The sequence below is a fragment of the Galeopterus variegatus genome, unplaced genomic scaffold (assembly GCF_000696425.1).
Source record: "Galeopterus variegatus unplaced genomic scaffold, G_variegatus-3.0.2 Scaffold588, whole genome shotgun sequence".
Classification (NCBI taxonomy): Eukaryota; Metazoa; Chordata; class Mammalia; order Dermoptera; family Cynocephalidae; genus Galeopterus; species Galeopterus variegatus.
The window spans coordinates 356,546-374,872 of NW_007726699.1; the positions used below are offsets into that span (position 1 = coordinate 356,546).

General features: G+C 40.1%; 1 protein-coding gene and 1 long non-coding RNA gene across 2 annotated transcripts in view; one reads left to right on the forward strand and one right to left on the reverse strand.

Moving 5' to 3' along the window:
• Positions 1-690: 690 nt before the first annotated feature.
• LOC103588570 lies at positions 691-9,413 on the reverse strand. The gene is made up of 2 exons (XR_550325.1): positions 9,342-9,413; positions 691-1,426 (listed from the first exon to the last, which is right to left on the reverse strand). It is a non-coding gene; the product is annotated as an uncharacterized LOC103588570 (long non-coding RNA).
• Positions 8,664-18,327, forward strand: part of LOC103588569 (tetratricopeptide repeat protein GNN-like) — a 61,267-nt gene continuing 51,603 nt past the window's right edge. Inside the window, 3 exon segments of the mRNA XM_008570282.1 lie at positions 8,664-9,761; positions 13,820-14,000; positions 17,979-18,193. Of these exon segments, the coding sequence (XP_008568504.1) occupies positions 8,975-9,761; positions 13,820-14,000; positions 17,979-18,193 (1,183 nt within the window). The 5' untranslated portion in view covers positions 8,664-8,974.

Here is an 18,327-nt window from a genome sequence, read left to right on the forward strand (position 1 = left end):
GGGAAAGACCAGATAGGCAAAGAGATGCAGTTAGGGGCAATGGATAGCTCTCCTGGTAGGCAGGTATAGTCTGGCAGTGGGGAGTCAGGGAGAATGCAGACTGGGGAGACCAAGGCAGTAAAGCAGTTGGCATCAGGAAGCAGTAAGGAATGAGGCCAAGCACCAAGGTGAATTGGTTGGTTAGTCGATTCATTCATTCATTTACTTATTTATATAGCAAATGTCGAGGACCTGGTATATGCCAGGTATTATGCTAGTGAGCAATATAGATATGGTCTTTGTACAGAACTTGTACAAATATTAACAATGGACTTGCATCATAAGTGCAAGTATCTTATTTAAACTGAAGTAAAGATATAAAAGAATGATTGCAAAGGAGTACTAGGGAGCTTTTTGGGATGATGGAAATGCTCTCGATCTTGATATTGGTGGTGGTTAAAACTCATCAAATTGTATGCTTAAAAAGGGCGAATTTTGTTATATATAAATTACATATATTGTATAAATTATATATAAATTATACCTCAATTAAAGAAAACTAACAGCAACTGTCATCCTAAACACCAAACACTAAAAATTATTTCAGTAAGAATGAGGAACCAGACAGTGATCCCCATAATTGTCAGTATTGTCCCACGCTGTGTAGGTGGGTCTAACAACAAGACAAGAAAATGAAGTAATGGGCATAAATTTTAGAAAAGTTGAAGTCCTTTATTTTGAAATTCCTTCTTACTGATGACATGATTGTATATCCCAGTGACCCAACAGACTCTAGTTAAAAAAAAATGTATAGAATGAACATGAGAATTTGGTAAATTATTGGCTATAAGAGAAATACATAAAAATCAATAGTCTTGCTCTAATCTTGCAAAAAACAAAGAGAAATGGAAATTTTTAAAAATTCATTTATATTACAGGCAAAAACCTTAAAATACTTAGGAGAAGACATAACAAACTTAACAAGAAGGACATAGTTCCAACATGAAGAATACCATAAAATATTGAAGAATACTATAATATATTGAAGAATATAGAACGAATGAAGAACTTGGGTCAGGTCCCATATGCTATGTATTATATATTGCTGTGTAACAAATTACCCCAAAATTTAGCAGCTTAAAACAATAAACATTTATTATCTCACACAGTATCTGTAAGTCAGGAATCTAGAAGCACTTAGCTGGGTAGTTCTGGCTCAGAGTGTCTCATGAGCTTGCAGTCAAGATGTCAGCCAAGGCTGAAGTCATCTGGAAGCTTGACAGGGAGAGGAGGATCTGCTTCCATGATGGCTCACTCACATACTATTGGCTGAAGGCCTCAATTCCTCATCACAAGGACTTCTCCATAGGACTGCTTAGTTGTGCTCACAGCATGGCAGCTGGCTTCCCCAGGAGTGAGTGATTCAAGACAGAGAACAAAGCAGGAGCTGCAATGAGTCATAACCAACCTCAGAAAGCATACATCATCATTTTCAAAATAACCCAGCTCAGTGAAAGGATTACATGAGTGTGTGAATACCAGCAGTCAGAGATCACTGCGGCCAATTTGGAGGCCGGCTACTACCACACCCTAATTTCAAGAGAAGCTGGGAAAGGCTTTAAATGGCATTTTCAGCTTCTCTCATGTGAGACGGGCTCAGAATCATGAGGTGGGGATTTTCCCAAGTATCGGAAGGGGATTCAGATGCTGCACAGTGAGAATGAGTGATGAATGTCCACTGCTTATTTGAATATACAAACAGATCAGTGCAATACAAGAGAGAAGCCAAAAATAGATTATTTCAATATAACATGACAAAAGTGATAATTCAGAGGGGAAATGATGATTTATTTCATGAATGACAGCCTTAATTGGTTATCCACCTGAAGCAAAATCAAGTTGAAGTTTTATCTTACACCATATAAAAAATAAATTCCAGTTTTCTAGTGAGAGAGTAAAGGGTAGGGATAGGAGAGATCTTCTTAACCAAGATTGAGAATCTAGAAAATATAACAAAAAGCCTAGGGTGTTTACCAGGCCTCCTCCTTCTTGGTGGGCCTTGAACTCCAATTTTTGTCTTTCTGGGACTAGCACTATGAGGCTGCTGAGCTTTGCTTAGCTTATCAGTCTTGTGCCTTTTAAGAATATTGGTTCTGTGTGGCATAAGAATCAGCAAATACTTGCAGGAGAAAAGCAACAATGAATGTTGGGCTCACTTCTCTAAGCTTCCATTCTCTTTGGAATCTTGTTTCCTCGAATCCTGGTTGCCTGGGTAGTTATCTGATGCCTTTAAATAAATTGTTTCTCAAGTATCTTATGCAGCCTCCCTAGTTCTGGCCAGAGGGTTGGTGTGCTTCAAATTTTCCATCATTGTAAGATATAGAAGTAGATGTAGATCTACAAAGTAGTAGTTGGAAGTCCTTGGTCCTGTTGCAATGTTTCCAAAAAACCAGATTTCAGCTAAGATAGTAAACAACCGTAATTATTTTCTCATATTAACCTTTTGGTGGTTTTTCATCAAGCAGTTTGTATGATGTTCATTGTTTCCAAACTGTGGAACTTATCATTTTCATTATTATTATTGGCTATAAAGCAATAAGTGTTTCTAAATATTGGATATACTTGTAACTATAGTTTACATTATATCATTTTTTGACTAGTTTTAACTGCAATTTTGAGTTATTTGCGACCTCCCTATCCTCCCCTCCCTCACCTTAACTCACACTACTTACCCTGCTTGAGAACTGACTTTGGATTTATAAAATGGTTACCTGCATCTGCTAATAAAATCTCTGCGTACTGTGGCTCTCTTACATGCAAGCAGAAAGTTACAACCTTATATAAATTAAATTTACCCATAGTCTTGTAGTTTACACTTATTTTGTATTATTTAGAAACAAATGTCTCCCTAGAGTCTGCCTTAGAAAAACAGGTCCGTTTAAAATATCTATCCAGTTGTCCCCTGTCAACTGTGGACCCTAGTACAGCACAAGGGGAACTGAATTTCAAATAGGTATTTGTTCAATTTAAAACTGTGGTAAATATGTTTGATATTTTGAATGACCAAACAGCCATGTTAATAATAATTTATATTAGGGATTTACTAGATTTTTAGAGCAGGAAGGAATTTTAGAAGTTATGTAGTTCCGGGCCAGCCTGGTGGCGCACTCGGTAGAGTGCGGCGCTTGGGAGTGTGGTAGTGCTCCCGCCGAGGGTTCGGATCCCATATACAGACCGGTCCCTCACTGGTTGAGCGCGGTGCGGGCGCGACACTGAGGGTTGCGATCCCGTTGCCGGTCGCGGTACGGGCGCGACACTGAGGGTTGCAATCCCGTTACCGGTCACGAAAAAAGACAAAAAGAAAAAAAAAAAAGTTATGTAGTTCCACAACTCCCCCTTTAGGTTTTAAATTATAAAACTAATAGATTTTCACGGTTAAAAAAAAAGCTCAATTGGTGCAGAAAAGTGTCAGATGAAAGGTAAACGTTCCGGGCTCCCCACAGCCTACCCTTCCCATTCTGTAGAGGTTACCACTGATAAAGGTTTCTTGGCAGTATGGGGATCCAAACCCTTGACTTTGGTTTTGTTACGCATCCTTCCAGAAATTTTCTAGTGTGTGTTTGTGTGTATGCATACACACACACATTAAATAGAACAATACACACTAGCTTATTCTGTTTCCTAGATCTTAGATGTCTTGTTCCTTTTCATCCACTTCCCTATTTGATAGGCATTTGGATCTTTTCCAGTTTGTTGCTATTACAGCCAATACTGCAGGGAATGTTTTAAGACTCACAGGTTTTCATACTTGTACAAGTTAATGTTGAGGATGAGTTTTTAGTTTGGGAATAGTTAGGTCAAAAAGTGTGTGCATTCAAATTTTTGTGGATATTTACCAATTCTCCTACAAAAAAAAAAGCTATACCAATTTATGCTCCCATCTCAAGTCTCTCCCAACATTTTTTTTTTTTTTAAAGATGACCGGTAAGGGGATCTTAACCCTTGACTTGGTGGTGTTAGCACCACGTTCTCCCAAGTGAGCTAACCGGCCATCCCTATATGGGATCCGAACCTGTGGCCTTGGTGTTATCAGCACCACACTCTCCAGAGTGAGCCACCGGCCGGCCCCCAACTTTTTTTTTTTTTTTTAAAGCTTAGAAAATTTGAGTTCCAAAGAAATTAAATGAGGCCCACGAGGTAGGTAATGGCAGAATAAGCTGGAATTCATATTTTAAAAATTTCTACATGGGCCGGCCTGTGGCTCACTCGGGAGAGTGTGGTGCTGATAACACCAAGGCTGCTGGTTTGGATTCCTATATATGGATGACCGGTTCGCTCACTTGGGAGAGCATGATGCTGACAACACCAAGTCAAGGGTTAAGATCCCCTCACTGGTCATCTTTTTTTTAAAAAAAAGAAATTTTTATTGTAGAAAATTTAGAGATTAGAAAAAAAGGTCAAGGAAGAAAATTAGCGCATATGCCTTAATTAGATACATCACTATTAGCATCTTGGTGTCTATTTATATTTAACATATTTTAAAATTAAAATTAGGAGCACACAATAATGCTGTTTTGTAACTCTTTTTCACTTGCCAATGTATGGTAAACATTTTCTCATGTAAATATTTTTACAAGATATCCAATTTATTATTGTTAGACCTTTAGTTTGTGACTTTTTTAAACCATTATAAATGTTACTGCAATGAAAAACCTTAGAGGTAGGGCCGGCCCGGTGGCGCACTGCTACAGTGCGCCACTTGGGAAGCGCGGCGGCGCTCCCACCGAGGGTTCAGATCCCACATACAGACCGGCCGCTCACTGGCTGAGCGAGGAGCAGGGGCAACACCAAGGGTTGCGATCCCGTTGCCGGTCCCGGTCCAGTACGGGCGCGACACTGAGGGTTGCGATCCGTTGCTGGTCACGGAAAAAGACAAAAGACAAAAAAAAAAAAAAAACCTTAGATGTAAATCCGTATAGACAAATACTCATAAAATAAATTCCTGAAATTGGAATACTTGGTTAAAATATGTAATTTGTTTTAAAAGGCTTCACGAAAAAAGACAAAAAGACAAAAAAAAAAAAAAACAACAAAACCTTAGATGTAAATCCGTATAGACAAATACTCATAAAATAAATTCCTGAAATTGGAATACTTGGTTAAAATATGTAATTTGTTTTAAAAGGCTTTGGATATACACTGACATATTGCCCTGTGGGAGAGTTTTACCAATTTACATTCCCATCAATTTGCTTTAAGCATAGATGCTTAACATTAGGGGTGGGGACCTCAGCTGTCTGATCAGGTCAAGAAAATTTCGATTTTACATTTTTTCTGCCTTTTTCTCATTGTTAGGGTGTTTGGGACAATCTTTTAGATTTCACATCCCAAACAGGAAAGAAAATACCCAGGCTTTTGATAAAGAAAATTCCAGTTCATTATTTCCCCAGTTATGCTGAAGATTTCCTAAAACCAGCAGGCCTGAGGCATAGGTATAGGCTACTGGGGAGGAAACAGGAAGGATTAGCAGGTTATCTTGCTTTCCTGAGGGAACTATATCAGGCCTTTTTAAAAGAATGTCCCAGAGTCTTCAGGGCTTAAGTTAAACCATATTCATGCATAGGAAAGGGAAGGTGAAAACTGGCTTTCTTTTCTGCTGAGGCCAAAGGCTTGTTACTGTTCTGTGATGTTGTTAAGAGTTTTCCATTGTCAGCCTGGATCCACAGAAGTCCCTAGATAGCATGGCTTGTCTTTGTAATATGCCTTTTTTTCTTGCTGCTTTTAAGATTTTTTAAAATCACTGCCTTTTAGCCATTTAATTATGATGTTCTTTTCCTGTATGCTCCTTTCTCTGTAGAACTCTGCCTCCAAATTTATAGCTTCTTAAGGCTCCCTGTACTATAATCTCTGTCTCCTCATATCAGTAGGACACAATGTGCTCTGCTTGGGATTCCCCTTTTTGCAGCACCATCTGGGATGTGCTTCCAGGCTGAGAGGTCGGGATGATTCTAAGGTGCATGTCATTTGTGTCTCTTCTCTCAGGGATCACACAACTGTACTGCCTGATTTCTAATATCCATTAGACATTTCATATATTTTGTTCGGTTTTCTAATTCTTTGCAAAGGGTGGGTAGGTCTAGTCCCTGTTAATATATCATGGCTGGAAGCAGAAATCCATAACTGTCTTTTTAATAGATGCACAACCTGCTATGAGTGGTGATACTTTTATTCTGTTAGTTATTCCCTTCACAAAGACCATTTAGTTTGCTTTCTTTCTTTTATTACTTTTTCCCATAATAAACAATGCAATAAACATCTTAATGTCTACAGCTTTTCACTATTTGGATTAGTTCCTTGGGAATGATTCCCAGAAAGTAGAAGTTTTGAGTCAAAGATGATAACTGCTTCAATATATTGTGAAATATGTTGCCACGTTGCTTTCCAAAATTACCAATTTTCTTTCTTTTTTCTCAGCCAGTGAGCTCACCGGTCATCCCTATATAGGATCCGAACCCGCGGCGGGAGCGCCGCTGCACTCCCAGCGCTGCACTCTCCCGAGTGCGCCACAGGCTCAGCCCTCCAATTTTCAATTCTATAGCTATATATGAGTATAAATTTCATCAATACTTAGATAGCTATATTCTTTTCTTTCCCTTTTTTTTTTTTTTTGGGTGGCTGGCCAATATGGGTTTCCGAACCCTTGACCTTGTTGTTAGTAATACCATGCTCTAACTAGCTGAGCTAACTGGCCAGCCCTAGATAGCAATAATTTTTTAAAAAATCTGTATTATTGCTTATTTTTAAAGTTCTTTGCATTTTAGAAATATTGAATTTTAAAATATGTATTCTTGGGTTTTTTTTTTTTTTTTTTTGGTCTATTTGTATCTTTTGCTTACATATCTTCTAGGGTGTCAGCATTTTTCTTAGAATAAAGATAAAATTATTTGTGGCAAATATTTTTATAGTCCATTGTTTGCCTTTTAAGTCTTTTTAAAAATGTAATTACATCTGTTCATTTCTTCTACAGCCTGTAAGTTTTGTAAGTTTCTCTAGGTCTGATAAATATTTATGTTTTCTTTTCATTTAAAAAATTATATTAAATTCTTTTATTCAACAAGTATTTCCCTAGCAGCTACTCTGAGCCCATCAGATATTAGGTGTTGGGGACATGTCATGAATAAGATAGAAATGACCTCCGATCACATGGGAATAGAAAAAGGTAGATATTTGCAAGGGCCTGTACTCTCTCTCTAGCCTCCTACATAACAGGTGCGAAGTCTATGAGGGTACTTCAAAAAATTCATGGAAAGATTCATATTATCTTTTAATTCTATTTTTCCACAAACTTTTTGACGTACCCTCATAGTAATAAAACACCCATGGAGTCTATTCTGTCATCTTTTAGATTTTTTTTCTTTTTGGTAAAATAGTATGAGATGGTGGTCTAAATTAATATTTTCTGATTTGTTACCTGTTTATTACAATGCTGCTTATTAGATAGGTGTTTCCCACTCATTGATTTCTTGTGTCTTCATGGCCTAGAGTCTTATCTCTATAATAAGGAGACGTTATAATCTGTGTGGTCTGGAGTGAAGCTGAGCTGTTTAGATCCTTGCTTTACACTTACCAGCTAAATGACTTTGGACATATTGCTTATCCTGTCTGAACTTCTGTTTCTTCATCTGTGAAGTACAGTGTATCATCTATCACAAGATTATTGTGACAATTCAATGCAAAAGAGTTCACACTTTTTATTATTATTTTTTTTTTTATTTTTATTTTTTTGTCTTTTTGTCTTTTTTCCGTGTCCGGCAACGGATCGCAACCCTCAGTGTTGCCCCCGCACCGGACCGGGGACCGGCGACGGGATCGCAAGCCTCGGCGTTGCTCCCGCGCCTCGCTCAGCCAGTGAGCGGGAGCCGGTCTGTACATGGGATCCGAACCCTCGGACGGGAGCGCCGCCGCGCTTCCCAAGCGGTGCACTATCCAGTGCGCCACCGGGCCGGCCCGAGTTCACACTTTTTAAACAGGTACTGCATTATTATATTGTTGTCAGGTGATCTTGATGAAAAATTGCTTTATGCTTTATAACATGGTGTATTTTTCCACCAGTGAAAGCAGCAAACATAACCAAAGAAGCAACATTTGGTATGGAAATGAGTTGTATCAAGAAAAATCTTATAAAACTAGGTAGTTTTTATAATTATTTTTTCTGAGGTCTTGCATGCGTAGCTATGTCATTGTTGGAGGGTATGTGTTTTTCCATTAGCTCAGTGGAATATAATTGTTAGCACATGTAGGTGAATGGACAATGGAATGTTGTATGAGCCTGCACAATTTAAGATTTAAAAAAATAATAACTGTACTCTATTGAGTTCTTAGATTCAGACTTCCTTCCCTCTCAGCTGCCAGCCGCATTCTTGGTGTTGACCCTTCTGATATTTTGATTTATTCCTCCTGTCCTGACTGGTCACAGTCACTGGTCTTCCCTGGCTTGTTCTGCTCCTAAGTACATTAGGCTCCTTTTCTGGACTTGTCTTCCTTTTCACAGCATCAGCAAGTCCCCTTGCATAATTTCTAATTCATAGTGGGGAGAAATAGCGGCTTGCTGAAGGAACCCTGGGAAGGTAGAATGGGGAGCTGGGAAAGAGGGGAGGCCTTGTGTCCAGTGCCCACTGGCCTCTTGGTTCTCAGTTCTTCTGTGAAGCTTTGGGAGAGCAGGGAAGACATGAACTTCCTATAATCCTAAAATGAATGTGTTTTTGTTTTTCTTTTTCAGTACTAACTTAAACTAGATTTTTTTCACATCTGATCTGTCTTGTTGGTTGGATCTCTCACCTTCAAAGGTCGATAAGAAACAACTTGGGGGAAAGATTTCCATCAGTTTGAAGCAAACATAATTAGGAGAAAGACTTAGAAGCAATGGAATTCGGTGGCTCCACTGAGAAGAAAACTGATATATTTTAAGCCTGATGTTGTCCCCAAGTAAAGTGAAATGAGAGAGAAGGCAAATGAGAATGTAGAACGGTATGCTCAATTTATTTTAAAGCCCCAGAAACCCATTCAGCCTTACATCTGCTCAACTCTAAATGATTTTCAAGAAGAGAGAGACTTTTTGGCAAACAACATCTTCCCTCGACTTAATGAACTCTGCCGTTCCCGGGGCACGTATTTCAAAGCTGTGGACCTGAGGTGGTCAGCATTTAAGGCTGAGAAATCTTTACCTGCCAATCTGTTTAGACAGTATTCTTGTCTCTGCTCCCAGCATCTGAAGCTCTGTCTTGACCATGTGAACATCTGCTTTCCCTTTTTCATCTGCATGCTTGGTCAGACCTACGGAGACTTTCTCCCTGACTACTCACCTTTCATGTTCTCCAAAGCAACTGACTTGTCAAGTTTATCCAAATTAGAACAGAATCTCTATGTTGCTGCAAAAACCGGTTATCCTTGGGTCCTGGAGAATCCCAACTACAGTCTGACAGAGTTTGAGGTCATCCAAGCAGCATTTCTGAATGAGTCTCAATTTCAGTATTTTTACTTTAGAACTGGAACCACACTGCTGAAGACTTTAAATAAGGAAAAGGAAGAAAGGCTGTCCTCAGATTTTCTGATAAATGAAGAAGAGAAATTGAAGATTGCAAAGCTTAAGGCCAAGATTATTAGTAAAGGGCTCCCTGTCAGATTTTACAGAGATCTCCATGAGTTGGGTGAGCTGGTTTTCAAGGACTGGTCGGATGTGATAGAAAAACTTTACCCAGCTACTTTAATGATTGAAAATATAGGTTAGTAAGTATAGAGATAGCTGAGTCTATTATCAACATATGGTTAATGTTTTGTATGTCTTCCTTGTGAAAAGAATTTTTAAATGATTGAAAATATTCCTTAAGCATTTAAAATTATTACTGTATTCCTGTAACATGTACTTGTATTTCTCCATTTTGAAGATTTTTGAATCTGAAAATAAAAGCAAATAATAGGCCATGGAAGATTATTTAGGAAGTTAATGAGCTCAGAGAAGCCCCCAAATATCTGATAATTAATATGTAGATCTAGAGCAGAGGTTCTCAACTAGGGTCTATTTTGCTCCCCACTCCCACCCCCTAAGGGACATTTGGCCATGTCTAAAGACATTTTTGGTTATCATAGTTGGGGAAGAACTACTGGCATCTAGTGGGTAGAGAGGCCAGGGATAATGCCAAACATCCTATAGTGCACAGGACAGCCCCCCATAATAATTATCTAGCCCAAAATGTCAGTAGTGCCAAGGTTGAGAAACCCTGAGCTAAAGGGAAGAAAACTAACTAATGATTTGGTGCTTTGTGTGTTGTGGCATTTAATCTTCAAGTTTTAACCCTGCAAGGTAGATACCATAATTCTGGTTTTACAGATGAGCAAATGAAAGCTGCTGCAGGTCAGTTAAGTGACTTTCCCAATGTCACATAACTAGTGAGGGACCAATCCAGAATTTGAACCCAGGTCCCTCTGACCCCCAAATCCATGCCTGTTCTCCTTCACCTTTAATACTCAGCGTGTAATCCATAGACCAGCAGCCTCAGCTTCACCTGGGAGTTTGTTAGAAATGCAGAATCTTGGGCTCCATTCCAGCTCTACAGAATTATATTTTGCATTTTAACAAGATGACCATGAGATTTGCATGCACATTAAAGCTTGAGAAGCACTGCCTGACATCATATTGCTTCTAAATGAAATAATTACCTGTATTTCTGGAAATAGTGTCTCATGGCCATGTACCAGATTAAAAATGGAAGAGTATGGCTGGGATTCTTCACCTAGACTGACTTTAGGAGGGATCTGTGATATATGAAAAATAGATTATGTGAAATTATATGAAGAATAGAATGTTTACAAGCATGTATGTGTTTTGGGGGGTAAGAAGATGGCCTGTGTGTTTGATAGGATTTTCAAAAGGCTAATGACCCAGAAAAGGTATGAATTACTGATGAAAGGGCCCAGTTAATGTGGGGATGCAAAATGGTGGCAGGTGGTCATTCTCAAATGCTTTCATGGATCAGGCAGACAATCGTCCTTGTAATATGTAATAGGAGAGGGAGCGGATGGATCTATAGTGAACAGGAGAGTGTTGATCCACCTAAAGTCATTTGAATTCAGTGTGGGGGGTGGTGGTGAAGACTAACATGTACTGGCCAAATAAAACTGTCTACAAACCAAATTATTTTGGGCTCTGGAAAAGAGCATTTTATCAGTCACAACTCTTGGTTGGAAGTGACTCAAACTGGCTTCAACAAAAAGGGAGCTTATTAGCTTATATAACTACAAAGCCCAGAATGCAGTCTGGTTCAGCTAAAGCTTCATCCAGTGGCTCAAATGATGTTACCAGACCCTTGTCTCTTCATTGTTTCTCAGCCTGGCTCTGCTGCCATGAGGTTGGCTCTGCTCCTTGGCTCTTCCATCATGGAAGGAAGATGGCTGTAAGCAGCTCCAGGTTCAAATCTGGTAGACATGGCTCAGAGTCCTAGCATTTCTAGCATCGAATCTTTCTGTTTCTGATCAGCCTGACCTAGGCCATATGCTCGCATCTGACTCAATCAATGGTGCCAAGAGAATATGATGCTCTGATTGGCCAGTCCTGGGTCATAGGCCACCTCTGGAACCGGAGGTAGAATCAGACCTACAGGGATATATGAACTGAGAGTTGGGATGTGTGCTTTCCAAATGATAATCTAAGGCTGTTACTGAAACTAGGGTAGAGTGAATGGATGTGGGGCAGCCTCAAATTTTTCCCAATATGTACTACAGGTTTGGGGTTTTAGAATCCGACAGACACATTCAGATTCTATATTCTTCAGTTCTTAGCTACGTGACCTTGAGCAAATTACTTGATATTGGTAAGCCTTAGTTTTTTTCTTCTATAAAATGGGTTAACATTAACCACCTTGAGAGTGATAATGTATATAAAACACCTAAAAACAGTGCTGGGCACATATAGGCACAGAGTAAATATATAATGAAGATGAATAATAACAAATGGGTTCTGGAAAAATATGTATACTTGGCCAAAGTCTGAAATATGCTTAATATTAATATTCTTTTACTAATCTCAATCTGAACTGCATCCATTGATTAATATTCACTAATGTGTCCAAGAATCAATTCTTTCTGTTTTTTTTGGCTTAGGATCAGATTATTTCTCTGTAGTATTCTCCTTAGTCTTTGATTTTGGATATTATTGAAAGATTAACTTGCTTAGACTTTATTCTTGTATGTGTATTTGTGGTATAAATGTCTGAATTAAAAGGTACAGAGTGGGTGGATTATAAAAAAATATGCTTTACAAGGAAGCGCTAAGTTCTTTCTCTTTTTGATCTTCGATACCCTTTAATCATCCAGGAAACTCCAAAATCTTAGAGTCCACAGTTAGGTAGTGATAGGCCATTTGGGCAGCTGATAGTTATGGTAAGGCAATGTGGAGCTATCAGTTTATACTCTTGACCCTCAGAAGTAGTTCTGAGGTCCTTGAGGATACCTGAGAATAGTGGGTGAGGTTCAAGTTTAGCTCAAGAGACTCATTGGACTATAAGGTCATCCCAAATTCTGTCTAAGACTGTGAAACTTGAAGCTGACTTTGACCAGACTGTAAGCCCTCCAGGTCTATTCTTGCTCTAACCTGAACCATGGGGTAGCCCTGTTAACTATGGAGGTACAAGATGAGTATCTTGGGAACCTACCAGGCTAACCTATCTGGTGTTTCTTTTCCTGAATATGTTGATAACAGCCTTCACCCCCAAAAAACAAACCTGGGGAATATGGCTGTCTCCAGAGACAGGAGGGCATTTTAGAAGTCCAGAACACCCTAACTTTAATTAGGCAATGAGTTTGGAATTGTGGTAAATTGAAACTGGAAGGAACCTCAGAGATCATCTAATTGTCTCCCTCTCCCCCTTATTTTACCAGAGAGTATAGGGGACTTGCCCAATGACAGAGCTGCAACTATACTTGTGGTTGTCATCCATATTGGGGCATCTTATCCTAAAAATACACCCCATTCCCAACCTCTGCTATGGATAGGCACACATACATACCCTACAAGATTGGATTAGGTAACTTTATACTTGGCTAACAATTTGAAAAGATGACAGAATATATGTGGTGCATTAGTCTGTTTCTGTTGCTCATAACAAAATACCTAGAACTAGGTAATTTAAAAGAAAACAAAACTTATTGCTTACAGTTTCAGAGGCTGGAAGTCCAAAGTCCAGGGAACACACCTGGTGAAGGCTTTCTTTGATGGTGACTTCAGTGATGGCAGGGTATCACATTGCAAAAATGGCAGAACAGAGAGAGAGAGAGAGTTCCTCATGTACTCTCCTTGTAAAGCCCTAGAACCACATCCCTGACCACCATTATTAATCCATTCACTAAGGCATGGTCCTACAATCTAATCACCTCTTCATGGCCCCACCTTTCAATTACCATAATGGAATTTCCAACCCTCAACAATTACAGTGGGAATTAAGCTTCTAATATATGAACTCTGGGGGACAAAATTCAATTAACTCACAGCATATGGCAAGTCTAATTTTTTTTTTTTTTTGCCTGTTTCACTCCAAGGTAGTGAAATTACTTGGAATTCTAAGTAGGATTTCCTGTACAAATAGTATGAGGAAGGTTAAATTGTGTGCCTATAATTTTCTTTCATTAGCATATAGAATGGGTTGTGAAATATGGTGCCAACACAGAAAGAAGTTGATATTGATACAGAGGGACAGATAACGTCCCGAGCATTTATAATAACTATGTGCAATTGAAAATGTGAAACTACAAATCTAAGATATTAAAACGTATCTTTTTTACTCTAAAGACTACAAGCACAACTTTGAACGTTTCTATCATGAAGAGTTTACTGAGAAGTGCAAGCAAGTGTTTGTTATTTCCAAGGAATCAAACAGGATCTTTGAAATCTTGGAAAGATTTGCCCTAAAGGATGTGGAAGTTGATGTTAATGATGCAGCAGCAGGTTCCAGGTTAGACTCTGTTCTCAGGTAAAATATCAAGAAATCCCAAGCCTTTTAATGGGGCTCAAGTGAAACAGCCTGACTTTGGCAAATGTGATCCCTCAAATTTGAAATGTCTTCCCACACTTCCCCCATTCTGTGCCCATCCCTTCCTGCAAGAGAGGCCCTCTAAAAACCACCCCAGGTTAGAATTTTCTTATCAGAGACCACTCTGCATTTGCAAAGCTTTTCTGGTATTTCACATACTTTCTTCCAGTGTTCTCAAGAAAGTTCTAAACTCCTGGAGGGTAGGGGACCTGCCTTGCTTTTTTCTCCCATACATCAAAGTTGGTCTAAATAATTTCCGAGAAAGATGGAATGACTTTAAGGAGAAGAGGTTAGATTAGGAAATATGAATAATGTATCTGCATAGTACTGTGTAGTTTACAAAGAGCTTCCACATACATCATTAGCTCATTATTAATTGCATTCAGATATTCAGCCAGCACTTACTAAAATGACATGGGCTATATCATTATTTGTGTTTATGTATAAAGAATCGAGTTATCGGGCCGGCCCAGTGGCGCACTGCGCTGGTGTGCCACTTGGGAAGCGCGGAGGCGCTCCCGCCGAGGGTTCGGATCCCACATACAGACTGGTTCCCGCTCACTGGCTGAGCGAGGCGCGGGGGCAACGCGGAGGGTTGCGATCCCGTTGCCGGTCCCGGTCCGGTGCGGGGGCGACACTGAGGGTTGCGATCCGTTGCCGGACACGGAAAAACCCGTTGCCGGTCCCGGTCCGGTGCGGGGGCGACACTGAGGGTTGCGATCCGTTGCCGGACACGGAAAAACCCGTTGCCGGTCCCGGTCCGGTGCGGGGGCGACACTGAGGGTTGCGATCCGTTGCCGGACACGGAAAAACCCGTTGCCGGTCCCGGTCCGGTGCGGGGGCGACACTGAGGGTTGCGATCCGTTGCCGGACACGGAAAAAGACAAAAAAATAAAATAAAATAAAATAAAGAATCGAGTTATCTTATTCAATGTATGTACTTCTTTATTGTTGCATACAGTGTCTTCTACAATAAAACCTCTCCATGTCTTTCCCACCCTGGATGGTGATAAACCCTGTTCACCACCCCCACAGGCATGAAGAAGCTGAGGCTCATAAAAGGAGAGCTGGGGCTGTCTATGTCCCTCCCAGTCTCCCCTAGAAATGGGGAGGTTCTTAGTATGGTTTCATTTCTTCCATCCTCATCCTCCATCTCTTACCGTGGATCTCATTTATTCTGTGAGAGTTTTATGGTTTGAAATAAACCCACAGTGGCTGGGATGGCTAAGGGCTGTCTTCCACCACTGGTGCCCCAGACTTAGCATCCACTGTCTCCATCCAGTTAGGCAGAAAACTGCCAACATTCTTTTGGTTCTGGGGACCCATGTGAAGAGAAAGTTTGTTTGAATCATGGCACTCAGTCAATGTTTGTGAGACTATAGGAGGAACATATAGGTCATGTGTTAAAAATATTAGGTTTGGGGCCGGCCCGGTGGCGCACTGCGCTAGTGCGCCGCTTGGGAAGCGCGGCTGCGCTCCCGCCGAGGGTTCGGATCCCACATACAGACCGGTTCCCGCTCACTGGCTGAGCGAGGCGCGGGGGCGACACCGAGGGTTGCGATCCCGTTGCCGGTCCTGGTCCGGTACGGGGGCGACACTGAGGGTTGCAATCCGTTGCCGGACATGGAAAAAGACAAAATATATATATATATATTAGGTTTGAATAGGCAAATCCACAGAGACAGAAAAGTGGTTAGTGCTGCTAGGGGATGAGGGTTGTGAGAGAAATGGAGAATGACTCCTAATGGGTACAGAGCTTCTTTTTGGGGTGCTGAAAATGTTCTGGAATTAAATAGTGGTGATGTTTGTACAACCTTGTGAATATAATGAAAATCACCGATGTGTACACTTTAAAATGGTGAATTTTTTGGTATATAAATTATTTGTCACTTAGGTTGTAATTGTAAGTATTCAGAGTAGAGGAGAAATTTAATAAATTGTATTGCAATTGAACAACTCAAATTGGGATGCCCAGTAAAAATACAACAATTAAATAAGTCCTTTTAGATGAGCTGTGTGGAAGCATTCAGGGCTTTGTTTGCTTTGTCATTTGGAAACGACACTCTGTATTGTATGTTCTTGAACAGCATGTACAGGTCAACAGAAACGGAGTGTTCTTTTCAAGTTTCAAAGCATTGTCTTAATAACCAACCATATAGATGAATAGCATTCTTTTTTTCTTATTGTGAAAGGAGCTACAGAATGCAATGTTTTCACTTTCTATTTGTTCTTGAGAAGAAGTCATTAAGACTCTAGCCCTAATTATGTGACTGCATCATATTTGCATTTTTCCTTCACTGATTTTACCTGCTAGGTGCCAAGAACTATTCTAGACACGGGATTCAGCAGTGAACAAAAGAGAAAAATCCCTGCCTCCATGGAGCTTGCACTGTGGAGATAGGCAATAAACACAATAAATATGTTAAATTTTTAGTGTGCTTGAGGCCTGTAAGTGCTATGGGGCAAAACGAAACACTGGAAGGGAGTAGGCCATCTGGTAGGGTGAAGGGTGCCCTCACTGAGAAGGTGACATTTGAGTAACTACTAGAAACAGATGGGGGAGCAAGCAAGGCAAATATGGATTGGAAGAACATTCCAGACAGAGGTAATAGCAAACACAGAGGCCCTGAGACTGGAGAAATAGCAAGGAGGCCAGGCAGCTGGAAGGAAGTCAGAGTGCAGGAAGAGTTGTAGGGGGTTAGGGTGGAGGGTAATGGACAGTGGGCAGAGAGTGGGTCTTGTCTGGTCTCACAGGTCATTGTGAGAATTTGGGCTTTTACTTTTGAGCAGAGCAATGACCAATCTATATGACATATTTAGGCAGGCTCACGCTGATCATATGATTGAGGATAGAGGGAAAAAGTGGAAGTGGGACATAAAATCAAACTCGACTATTCAGTTTTGTTGGTGAAATAATTAAAACAATAAAGCACTGATTCCTAATTCACATTAATGGAGATAGAATTGTTACAAAGTAACTGTTATTTAATGACCCTGCTTTAGGGTTTCTATTTTGAAGGGTTTTCACTGATCCTCTTGCTTTGCTGAACTTGAATATCAGGTATATTTATTTTATTTTATTCACTCATTCAACAATTTATGGTCAGATGCTGTACTAGTCACTAAATATCCAATAGTGAATAAGATAAGCCTGGTAAATGCTCTTCTCATTGTACTGACATCATTGGAAAATCACTGGACACCTACATATTGGATCACAGCTGTGTAGGGCACAAGGCTAGAGTCTATATGCAGTGATATACATGGACCTGAGAATCCTTTTCATATGCAGAAGCTTTTCTCTAAAAAATAAAGCGACAAGACAAGTCATATAATGCTCCTGCCAGTTCAAAGAAATCATATTTATGCAGTACTACCAGCTAACACACCCTGGTAGGGGATAGGCTACTTCTCAGTCAGTCACTAATAATTATGGTAATATAGTTGCATTTCTAATTTCTCGGTCATCAGGATCGATAGGAATTCTTGACATATGAGTGTTTCAATTTCTTATTCTTTTCCAATATGTTGATATACCAAGGACCAGCCTGGCAATGGTGATGGTAACCCAAGGAAGGAATATACAGGGCGAATTCAAGGGCAGTGGACTGGTGTGTAGGGTTTCCCTCCCCAGGCCTTGGGAGCCTTGATGTAATTCTAGGTTCATATTGGACAATCCTAGGATCTGTGTAGCTGGAAGAGCCTTCCAAGGTTACCATCTCTCTACTTTCCTAATTTTACGTAGGACAAAGCTAAAGCCTAGAGGGTGAGTGACTTCTTTGAAGCCAACTGAGGCCAAAATTGAGACTAGAACTTCATAGCTCTTAGTGACCAAATGTAGTAGGTAAGAAAATCTCTCCCATCCCTTCCCTCCATCCTTCCTGGGAAATGACTACATTTTACCCCTTTGTTTTTCAGAACAAATCCTCTTCCAGCTTACAAGTCTATTTTGCTCTTGTCTGGAGAACGTGGTTGTGGGAAGTCCACTCTGATTGCCACCTGGGTGAATTATTTCAAAAAGAAATACCCAAGTGTGTTGATGATCCCTCATTTCGTGGGAAGCACCTGTGAAAGCAGTGACATCATGTCCGTGATCCATTACTTCATCACAGAATTACAGCACAAAAACTACGGTAATAGGACCAAATTTTGCATTCATTCAGAAAATGTCTGGTGAGATAGAAATCAGCAGCAGGTTCTCTCTTCTGCTCATGTGGCTGTCGTTCTCTTGTTCTAATCTAAACCCTGTATCCCCTCATCTACATGG